At 39.5% G+C, this 12,024-nt stretch overlaps 2 protein-coding genes across 8 annotated transcripts in view; one reads left to right on the top strand and one right to left on the bottom strand.

The window, feature by feature from the left end:
* The window catches only part of ATP7 (copper-transporting ATPase 1), a 39,485-nt gene extending 28,804 nt beyond the window's left edge, over positions 1-10,681 (top strand). For all 7 annotated transcript variants that reach the window (XM_087358394.1, XM_087358397.1, XM_087358392.1 and 4 more), the window contains 4 exons: positions 288-437; positions 789-859; positions 4,773-4,937; positions 9,556-10,681. In XM_087358394.1, coding sequence (XP_087214520.1) covers positions 288-437; positions 789-859; positions 4,773-4,937; positions 9,556-9,700 — 531 coding nt within the window. In that variant the 3' untranslated portion in view covers positions 9,701-10,681. The remainder of the gene's footprint in view (positions 1-287; positions 438-788; positions 860-4,772; positions 4,938-9,555) is intronic.
* Positions 1,258-4,327, bottom strand: LOC147872088 (uncharacterized). The gene has a single exon (XM_087358405.1). It carries the CDS (start codon positions 3,586-3,588, stop codon positions 2,686-2,688), a length of 903 nt encoding a protein of 300 aa, XP_087214531.1. The 5' UTR covers positions 3,589-4,327; the 3' UTR covers positions 1,258-2,685.
* Positions 10,682-12,024: the final 1,343 nt, after the last annotated feature.

Below are 12,024 nucleotides of genomic sequence, written 5' to 3'. Positions count from 1 at the left end.
TCAAGAATTTGCTGGTTAGTGTAAGAATATTAAGCTTCTTAAACAGTTCGCTGCGTGAGGCTCTCTTTTCATTGCTTGCCATTATTCTAATGATTTTCATTTGGATGTAAAATACCTTTTTTGCTGTTTGCTTAATTTTCCCAGAAAGAAATTAATTTTTAAAGTTCCTGTTTTCGTGAGTGATGTCACAGTCCTCATAGCAAAGCGCACTGAGCGTAATGTATTGAATATGTGTTTTCCAGTTTAAGTTATATTACTGATGGAAGTTCATTCAAATTTCTATGTAGAATGATTTGCTGGACGTGATTGGGTGTTTGGATCTTTCACGAAAGACAGTGAGGAGGATACGTCTCAATTTTCTTTTTGCAAGCATGTACAATCTGGTTGGCATTCCAATTGCTGCTGGTGTATTTAGCCCCTTTGGATTCATTCTACAGGTAAGATTTTAAACTGTAATTAATATTGATTAGAGTGGGAAATGTGTTTTTTCTTCAACTATGAAACTTCTGCAAGAATTTAATTTCTGTTGTGTAAATATTTAGTGAGATACGTCTCCATGTAATAGCAGATGATGTTGGAAAGTGAATATTTTTCATGGCTCTGCCATCTCACAGGCTTACATACGATTTACATGCAACAAACAAGACTCTGAACATCCAGTGACAAGGTTTAACAGAACCTCTCTGAAAGGGAAATTGCACATGTTATAGCAAAAGTGTGTTTCTTGTAATACAGAGAAATTGCTTATGACATGAACTGGGTTGAGTCTTGGATTTCTTTTGTTGCAGCCCTGGATGGCATCAGCAGCCATGGCCCTTAGTTCTGTGTCCGTGGTAGCATCATCTCTTCTTCTGAAGCTGTGAGTAACAAAGCATTATGTACTAAAAGTAGACTGCGTCTCTGCCTATTGCAGATGCTTGCAACAGAAACCAAGATATTTCATCTGTCAGTGCGGTGTGCGTCATTAAGAAAATCGTAGATGAGTAATAAAAGTGTGGAAGGAAACATATACGGTGAAACCTCCTTCCGTCTCCCCGGACTATAGTTTTCCCGTATTCGTAATTTTTGTTTGCCTCCCCCCGTCAAAAACGGTGCATCGAGGTTTGACTGTATATTATAGGCATATGATAGTTTTGAAAAGGTTAGTGCTGAGACATTTTCTTGGGTAATTTCTCCATTCTAAATCCCAACAGGCTTATACCCCACCCATCGTTCTCAACATGCCAGGTGGTGGAAATACACAAAATAACACAAAAATGTGGTTTAATATCATTTTATTTAAACTGGACTGTTACAGTCAATTATTCATGCATTCCTAGCAAATACAGCCGAGAGAGCTCCTACATGCTGGGAAATCAGAATAATTAGCACATAACAGTAGTTACTTTATTCCATTAGTTATGTATTAGCGGTATTCTAAGGTCATCCAGGTTAGCCACCAGTTTAATGTGATAGCTGTAAAAACTTCCATGTCCACAGTTCATTAGTCTCGATAGATAAATTGGCATGTCTATTTATAACCATAAATTCCAAAAAGGGTGTCTGTTTTCTTTCTTTTCTGTTGCTGCTATTACATGTTTCAACGCAAGGATTCTGATTAAACTGACTATTTGCAGTGATCAGAGCTTCAAGTTATTTTTTTAGTAGCCACTGGAATGCTTGAAGTCTCAAGTTTCAGCATCTGTGGATCTCCTTTTAGAGAGTGATACTTCTGTGTGGTGTGAATGAAAACTTTTTCCTGAAAATACTTTATTCAGTCTCTTATCTTTTAACAGTAAATTTTGTTAACCTTTCCAGCCTTTAACATTCTTACCTGCAAATTATGCCTTTATAGAAAATCAGAAGTGACACATATTTCTGTCTTTAAATCAAACAGGTTTTGACTGAACTATTTCTTCATTTGATAAGAAGAGGGGAAGCTCTGACTGAAGTGTCCAGGATATCACAGTGGTTTTTAATGATAGTTATTTTCCAGTATAAACTTTCTTCATGTCTGTTTACCGAAACTGCTACAGACACAGAAATGTGCATGAATAGTGATAACATGAGGTAGATGTCTTCCCCAGAAGTAGTTATTGTAGTGTTTCAAAGGCTGTGTGGAGCAAACACTTTTTATATAACCAGTTATAATATCAGTGCTATTCTTTGAGTTTCCTGAACTTTTGTCTTGGAGTAATCTATTCAAAAAGACGCTTCTTTCATGTTTGTAGGAAACATAGTTGTAATATTTTTCAAGGGCTGCCACATCTCATTCAGGTATGGCCCTGTTTTCAGTACCATCATTTCTTTGTGACAATGGTTCCTCTAAAAAATGCATTTTATTGGGAGACATACTGTATACACTGGATGCAAAATATCTGCAAACATGAGCCACATCACAGTAAAAGGGGAAGATGGAAAGGGGCAAGCTACCACTTCTCCACCCTCCCAGTACATTGGCTGGATCACCACCAATGTCTGTGTATTTGTTTCTATCAACAAAACTTGGAGAAAACTTGCAGTCATGTCCTTCAGGTAATCTGTACATTCATCCTCTAATGCTTCATTTATCAGAACAGATAATTTGTGTGCTTTAGCAGTATAAAAAAGCTGACCCATCTGTATTATTTTCACTATGCAGTTCTCTTCACTGATGCCAGTGTTAAGATAGTATTTGGGTATCACACTTACTGCATAGAGACCTCTTCAGTTCTTGCGTCGTCTGGCCCTTCTCTTCTCCCGTTGTTTCTTTGCAGATAGAATCAAGTCACTGAGGTACTGATTCTGTGAGGGCAGTACGACCTCTTTCCGGCAGTCTCCATTTTGATCCCTGTCACACGTTGTGGGCAGATCCACAATTTGGTTGACTCTATATATGCACTCGGGTCGTCGAGTTACAGGATGAATATTAAACGTTGCTGCGGTGTCTGACTGACAGGGACCTTTGCTTCCCAGGACGTAGCACCGGTTGTCGCCAGCTTTCCACACCACATATGTGGCCGAAGAGTTTCCTTTGTTTTGCTGGGAACATGGATCTTTCTCGCAACGTGTAAAGTTGTCATTCGGAACGAAAATGTATCCACTGTCACATGGGCCACGTTGATACAACGGATAGCAAGGATCGTTGTCGGTGACCTCGCTTTTCGCATCCCATCGCCCATGTAGGGGCTCCTTCTCGCACGCACATTCACCTTCCCCGAACGGATCGACTTGCAGCACTGTACCAGGAAATGGACATAACTGTTTGCTGTCACGAAGCAATCTGTGGCACTGGCCGTCTGCTGGCCAGTACACGGCCCTGAACGGTTTGTCACAACACGGGCACTGCACGCACACAGGACGAAATCTGCCTTTCCCAGTGACCACTTGTTCTTTGTCCAGAACTAGCCACTGGTTTCTAGCGCAAGGTCCCGATTGTAAAAGTTTGTAGCACTTACCGTCGGGTTCATAGAGCACACTGCCGTTTTCAAAACATTCCATTTCCGATTTTGAGAACTGTGTAAATGTCGGCGGAACCTGAGTGGTGCCCTCATCTTCGAATATGATTGATGGTTCAGCTGATTTCAAGAGCACGAGTATGAAAAGAATTGTTTCGCTTGTGGCTGTCATGGTGGGTTGCTTCCTACTGTGAGGCAGCTGGTCGCTTTCGTGCGAGAATTCCCCATCGCCAAGGACGAGCAGACGCGTATTACATACACCGCGACGAGTGCAGCCGTCTCTGTCGCAACAAACTGCCCGTGCATGTGGACATCACCAATAGAGTCACACGGCATTCGGACTTTGAATTTCAGAGTTTGAATGACGATAGTTTCGACAGGTACAGAACTATCCTGGCGTGTCCCGAAAGGGACTGAGTAAAACCAATAAAACCCTGTCTCCGAGGCGAGATTTGAGCCCGGGACTTCCAAAAATACAGGGATGGGATGCTAACCGTTTCCCGGCGACTTTGTATTACAGCAGTTTTGGGGCCTCGTGTTATTTACCGATGCTACATCAACTAGTAGAGATTGACATCGAACGGCACTGAATGATAGTTATCTGTGTGATGGACACAGGAATAAAAATACGTCCAGTTTTCATACGCGAAGACGAGAACCTCTTTCTGTTGTAGCTACACTATTCCGCGTCTGCGCGGCTTCAATACCTAACCAGATTTCCCTCATGAAGTTTGACATCGCCGTTAGCCGGAAGTTGCGAGGCAATTTCAGGCCAGCCGTGACGGTTGGTGACGTCACACTGCCTACAAAGTAAACGAAGCGAAGGGGGAAGGAGCTGTTAACTTATCTTTCCGCTTTGCTTAAATTAGACCACTTACTGCTTCCACATGCTTTGTAGATCTTGTTCGCTGATGGTCCTGTTAATTGCAGATGGAGGCAGTGCCTTAAGAGATACAGCTGGTAGCAGCGAGTATATTGAATAAGAAGTAGCTGAAAGTTTGGGGACTTGTCAGGGTGGTAACAACTCAGAACAAGAAACCAGTTTGTTATGAAACGTTGCACATTGCCTCAGACTTGGTGGGATTTAATGAACCTTTGGTTTCCATAAAATACAGACTAACTGGGCGACTAAAATTTCCAAGAAACACTCTGCTTTATGGAATTAGTTTCATTAAGTAAATACTGTAGTCTGCCGAAGTTAAAATTTGGGGGACGAAGTCCCACACATTTACCAGTTGGAATGGAGAGAACCAAGGAAGCATCTGAGAATCGCTTCCGTGTGGGGGTGCAGTACACAGACACATTTTTGCATTGATATGTGGTATTCTTAATGCAACTCCCATTATATCGTTTCAGATACCGAAAACCAACAAGGGGGTCGTTGCAGACCTCCGAATATTTGGCTGCGATTGAAGCACGGAATGCAGCGTTGCAGGAGCTTGATAGCATCTCAGTACATCGTGGACTGGACGATATAGAGAAACCTACGTTCTCGCGCTCAACCAGTAGTACCATCAGCAGGTGAGTAGAAGAGTTGAACCACACGGAATTGCTTTCCAGATTGAAGTCAGTTGCGCGCTGTCGCACAGTGGTTCTGTATCTTCTGAAGAAAATGTAAAAAACAAAATTTGAGGCGTATCTGGCAGACTTGTTCAGAAACAATTCTTGATAACTGAATCTGTTTTAGTGGTTAAAATACTATTTGCTGTGAACTGGATTATTGTCACTGCCAGTGGAGAGACAGAATTTCCTCATCATTCGTAGTTTTGCTGTCTGGCTGACAGTAACGAATTTTGTTTGTGTTTTTGTAATTAATGGCCTGGTAGTTCATTATTGAATTTCTCACTTGTAAAGCTGAACCCTCAGAAGTCCATTTTTTATTATCCTATCTTTTGCTGAATTAGGAATGCATAATGTGCGTGAGTGTGCAGTTTATTTATTTGATTGTTGTCAGCTGCCAAACATAAAGTGCTATATGTATCTGTAATTCTCTTGATGTTGTGTTATCTGATGTGTAAAACCGTCCTTTCAATGTGCAAAAATTCACCACGTCAATAAAAGAAAGTATGTTAATAATTGATAATTCGGCGATTGCAGTATCTCGTTTAAATTAAGTAAAAGTTTACCGTTGTTGCAGTGCTGCGTGGAAAGGCTGCATAAATAAAACTCTTTATCTGAGTAGCGTGTTTTCAGTCTCTCTCTCTCTCTCTCTACTAGGTCTCAGATGGTTATGCGGTGTAAACGTTTGGGACTCTCAACCATTTTACATTTTGATCTGTAGGCAGCAAGCTGTTGTGTCACGCAGTTGCCTTCTTTGATAATATCATTGAACTTTTACATAACTTGCCCTCAGGCTGCATCTTCCTATTTTTGTTTTTTACTTTCTTGTCTCTTCTCCCCTCGTAGAATACAAACCATATGTGAATTATAGCAGGAGGTTTTATGAAGTGCTTTGGCTCATGTGCCTGTAATTCTAGCAGCGCTGAAGAGTTGGTGTGGGTAAGTGCGAGGAGTGACATTTGTGCTTATAATCCCTAGAATACTAAATTTCTGATTCTCTTTCTTAAAAACTATTCATGTTGAGGAACAAGGTCTACAAGGGCCATCCCATAAGTGTTTTTTTTCTTTTCCCCCATTTTATTAACGTGTCGTCATCCCGTCCTCCTGTCAGAACACGATGGCACGATATTTGTGTATTTGGCAGATTTTGTAGTTGTTTCATATGCTTGCGAATTGTGATCTCTTAATTTGAGGGATGACGTAAATTACTTTATGGGCCGTTTAAAACAGTTTTCAGGATAATATTTGAACCTAAGAGAAATTAAGTCAAGAATTTAAGGTGTTATGTAACAAGGAGGTTCACGATTGACACAGCTCATACTGTCGTTGGGGTAGTGATAGGAAGTTTTTAACTTCCAGTTCTGTCATCCTGGCACAGATAAGCTTCAGAAAGATATAAAATATGTGTCCGTCATGATTTCTGGGTTCACCAACTCCTGGAGATCACTTCCCAGGATTATTAGGCCACATATGGGGAACTGCCCTGTGGTATAGCTGCCAGTGCAAAATTGACACTGGCGAAGAACAGACAAAGATCCCAGCAGTCGCTGTGTGAATGTCATGCACGCTTATAAGCACTGTGCTTAATTCTTGAAAATGATGCATGTCTGTCTAATCCATTCAGAAACAAACAGAATGGAATGGCACAGCGTGTTTCAAGCAGGAGAACCTGTGAGGTTGGTAATCCATTGGAACGCTGGTTGATCATTTATGTTGTAGCTGTTGTCTACACTGTAAATATGTCTGCCCTTAAACACCTGTTCCTTAATCGCAAGTAACGAGAGAGAAGCATGCCTGGCGCACTGGATTTAAACAAAACACTGTACCCTGAACTCACGTGATCCCTTACATTCGAGAAAACCGTGATTGATCTTCATTTGACAACTTATGAATCAGAACCCATAATCTTTAGATTGACTGTCTGTTAGTCAGAGCTTCCTTGAGATTTTTGTGTTTTTTGTCTCTGTGGGATTTATTATTCTGTCTTGCGAGCGTTTTCATCATTAATTGAAAATATACAGTACTTAGTTGCTTACGTGGCAGAACTGCCCTTTTGACTGTTAGGAGATGTAATTTCTTAATTACATGCTGTAGCACATTCCCTTACATTTCTTCAGTTATGTAATGATGACACTGTCTCAGCTACAAAGGTTATATGTAGGGGAGATTGATAATTGTGACTTTAAAATTGTGGAAGAGGGATTGTTGACCTGTCTTAAGGCATCTACTGAAAGAAACAGTCAGGGTATCAAGTGTCTTAGCCAGGATAGAAGCTAAGGGATTCCCAGATACAACCAACTGCTACTCCTTTCACTGTGGTTATTGGTTTGTGACTTACTATCAGCCATGAAGATGGCAAAACAGCTTGTAGTAAGGCTTTCCCATGTACCATGCATTGCAGTACAATTTTACGTATAGTAATAAGTCAGACCTTCGGTGTATTTCTTTAATTTCTATTGAATATTGTCATATAATAATTATAATTCATGGTTTTTATTTGAAAGTGTTTTACTCAGTCTAGATGTTCTGACTAATTCAATTTACACAGTTCATTAATGTAAGTAGGCACTTAATATAGCCTGTGCAGTTGGTGCAGCAGTCTTAAATCAACAGAAGTAACTGATAGGACTGAAGACAAGGAACCAAACATGATGTTGACTAGCAGGAATGCTAACACAGTCACTCTGATTGACAAACCTGAACTTGAAAACAATTTTCAGGAAATATGACACAGCTCATGCAAGATACTAATAAACTAATTAGCTCTTATTTGTATCTACAGTGAAACCTCGATGCATCGTTTTTGACGGGGGAGAGAAATAAAAACGATGAATACGGGAAAACGACAGTTGCGGGAAAGCATTAAAATGAGAAAAGATTAAAATAGTGCATTTTTCTCTTTTGCATACACAAAATAATACACACAAAACCTGTTTCAAAGTTACTTCTTTTTGCCAAAAAAAAGGGCTTTAATGGATAAGTTTGCGTTTTAGGCGAAACAGAGCCCTTTCCATATTCAAAACGTCTTCCTCGTCACCTTCAAAAAAACTGTGCGCATGAAAGAACGAATTCACTTTTTCACCAATGCGGCATGTGCTTCGGCAAAACTCGGCACAGCTTCGGGCTTGTATTCGTCGTCTCCCCCCCCCCCCCCCTTCGATCGTCGCACGACTCATCGATGGTGTCGGTCGTGCTTGTGGCAAGCTCGTTGTGCGTCTGTCGATATTAATATTTCTCTGAAACGATCATTTTAAATTCTAAAAACATTGCTTAAATTTCGTTATAATTTCTCAGAAACGATCAGTGCGGGAAAATTGTTGGTCAAGACTAAGATTTTTGAACGATTGATGCGATAAAACGACAGTTCTAGGAACGATAGAAGCCAGAAAATGTAACATTATTTTATATGGGACGTATCAGGGATCGAACGAAACAGACGATGCATCCGGGAAAACGATAGTTCGGGGAACGATGCATAGAGGTTTCAGTGTATAATAAAAGAGGCACCAGTATCATATCTGCATCAGAACCTTGGAAGTTGGATGAAGGCATCCAGAAGAAGTTATACTGGCATTGCTGTGTTACTGTGCAGTGATCACCAAATATCTTATATCTCTGTATCTTACAAGCCCTGATTTCAGTTTAAACCATTTACTCCAATATTAAATGACACCCACAAATTATACTGAAATGCTCATTGACAGGCCCATAGCCATAAACAAATCTAATGTATTTCTTGAAATGCAGATAAAAACACTAAATATCAACATTAACATTTATTAAGTTTTCATGTCAGATTATTGAATGCCATTACAGGCAGAATTCTTATTTTAAAATTACTGATGATGACTAGGACTGAACTGCAAACCCTTTGAATTCTGGGTCAACCACTAGACCACTAGGGCTGTGCAACTCATAATGAATCAACCATAATCACAAAGCATTATATTCCCAATATTTACTCAAGATAAAAGGGAAATTCAGAGTATAGTACGCGACTGTAATTTTGGGACTCGCAAGGAATGCAGGAAGTCGGAAGCGTTAAAGGCTATCTTTCCTCCTTCACCCTCACTTCCTCACCCCACAAGTCTTAAGATTACAGTCGTGGACTGTAGTTTGTGTCCTGGTCCAGTATTCAGAAGGTTCCAGGGTGTTGCTGGCTGCTGCCTCAAATAAAGCGTCTTATCAGTATAACGACAACCAATTCTGAAAATGTTTATATCACACAGTGGACAGTGTCCAGCAGAGATTCACCTGTAATAATAATGGTCCACAAATAATGCCACCTCAGTCTCAGTATGAACCTAATTAATCCTAACTTAAAATAGAACCTCAGCAATGAAATGAAAAATAAATTCTTCCAGACTCGTGGCTCTACAACCAAGAAGACAGCAGCCATAGGCTTTCACAGAGGACTTAAAATATTAAATTACATGGTGGTGGTGATAGGGGTGTGTGCATACACGTGCCCTTTACATGCGCACACGTATGCACAAACAAATGGTTCTTCACTTTTCCTGTGCCATGAGCAGAGTTGAAAGAATACGGTTCTAATGGTCTTTTATTTTACTCAATGCAGATTATTTGGTAAAGGAAAACGGGAGACTGAGGGTCGCTTGCTGGAGCCATCTGAGGATGTGGATGATTTGGATCTTGTGGTGGACTTCGGTGGATACCGCATGAATAAGAGCCAGAACCAGTCACAGCAAATGACACGTCTCTGAACTAGTATCGATCACTGATCTGTAGAGGTGTTTGATATGAAATTATTCTGATTAATACATCACAGGTACATTCACAGCTCATGTTAAGTCTTCCTAAACCACCACAGACATCACATTTTCTGTTCATATAGTCATCAAGTACTTAATGACTTTCTTAAGAGAAGTGTCGTGTGATTTTTTTATATTAAGCAGGATAAGGTTATAAAATGCAATTTTCACGTTATTTCATATATGGATTCAAATATTGTTTTGTACTTTTAAATCCTATATCTATAAAAAGAAAGGTGGCATAGATTTGATTCCTCTGTTGTAACCGTAAAATTCAGAACAATTATCACATTTATATTGTTCATTCGTTATCGTGTTTGCACCTGAAAAACATAAATTCATGCAGTGAGCAGTTTGTCACTATTTTCCTCAGTTGCGATGTGAAATAGGAATAGCTGTGCTCCCACTGTGCAGCCTGATCAGTAGAGAACTGTGTGCTTGAAAATTTTAACGTAATGACCTGATGCTTGTTTTAAATATTTAACACGTAAATGTTATAAGACTGATGCAAATCTTCCAAAACAACAAAGCGACAAAGGAAAGAATGATGTGAGACGATATAATTAAGTTGCTTCACTGATTCTTTAAAAGTACATTCATCTGAAAAGAAGATGAGGTTTATATTCTGCAAACTATGTGAAAAACTAACGTTACTGCATTTGTAATATAGGCTACTGGACTCTGAAAATTGGTACAGATCTCAGTGACTGTGTATTTAAATGTTCATGGCCTCTTATGTCATTAAAAATGTGTTAAACTCATAAATGAGAACATGTGCCAATACGAAAGACGGACCGAGTAATAAAACAAACACCAGAAGAAACAAATGTTTGTTTTATAACACTGTTGGTGCATAACAGACTCAATGAAATTGGGTTTACTTACTTGTACATTATATGTTTTCCAGCGATGAATAAATACATTTACAATTCCTCTGATGTCTAATTATGTATAGTTAACTTGAATCAGTGGCTGTCATGTTCTCAGTTCCACAGAATTGTTTTGTGTGAACCCCTGCTTTAAAAACAACTTCTTCCTTCAAAGCATCTGTCTTTGGTGGTCCTCAAATCACTTCCCTCTTGAAAGCAAACTGGTGTTTCAGTGCACATGTCAGCATTGTGATAGTAACGTGCTGCAAAAACTAAAGCATGTCTTTTACCGAGAAACCCCCACATATACTCATTAAGCGCAGTCGGGGAACAAAACTCTTCTGGCGCGGATTTTTAATATATGTTATTTACCAAAATTTCAAAAATTTACTTATCATCAGTCTTTACATAGAATAATCTGACCTCTTACAGGTTGATGATGAAACTACATATTTACTTATCTTCAATGTTCATTCTTGTTGCATAACCGTGGTTGGGAGGAAGGAGCGACTTTCTCGAGGCTGTACGCTGGGTATGACTTCCATTATCAGTTTGTGTATTTTAATTAAAGTAGTGTTAGGAAACTATATGATGAGGTCTAAAAATTACAAAATTGGAAGGCAATAAATTTGAATTCATGAAACCTCTGACATGTTATAGGTGATATGAGGCTGGTGATGATCTGTAGATCCTTAAAAATTGGCACAGAAAAAGGTGGTGTCTCAGTCAGCATTGTGTCTAGGCCCATCCTTTATTTGTTCTGAAATTTTTATATGGTTGTCTCGTTTGTACTTCATCTAAAATAAGTCAAGTACGTACAACCTGCGTGGTATTTTTCCTGGCCTTAGGCACAAAATAACCGAGCAATGGGCGACACTTAGACTTTTGTCTGGGAATGCTAAACAACAACTAAGGAAGTATGCCCATATTAAATTAGCACACTACCAATTCCTTTGAAAACATTATACACACTTTACAGCAAAGAACATTTTCCCAGCATGTTCAACATTTTTGTTTGCCAAGTTAGCAGAGAGAGAGAGAGAGAAAGAAAAAAAAGAAGTGGGTAAAATTTGTTGCGTCATTTTAGTTTTTGGGGTTTTGGAGGTGTGTAGTTTATGTGCAGCGAGTTGGTAGTGAGGACGGGTTTGGCTTTTGCGGAAGTTTGCGTGATAAATATATTTCAGTTCATAATGGCAAATATTCAGTCTCTTAAAATGCCATAATGCAAGAATCATTGCTGTAAGTTTCTGTGTGCGAACAGTGATCTTTGTGGGCTGTTATTAGGTTACGGAATAAGAGCCTGGAAATTTTGGGGTGTTCTCGTTAGTCGGTTGAGGTTATGTGTCGATGATTCTCGAATCAAATAAATGAACACCACGAGGCACTGATAAGTGACATTTATATACT

The sequence above is a fragment of the Zootermopsis nevadensis genome, unplaced genomic scaffold, assembly GCF_977971745.1.
Source record: "Zootermopsis nevadensis isolate Lab colony 2312 unplaced genomic scaffold, Znev_1.0 Znev_ptg000030l, whole genome shotgun sequence".
Lineage (NCBI taxonomy): Eukaryota > Metazoa > Arthropoda > Insecta > Blattodea > Termopsidae > Zootermopsis > Zootermopsis nevadensis.
This window is presented reverse-complemented; position numbering and strand designations above follow the sequence as displayed.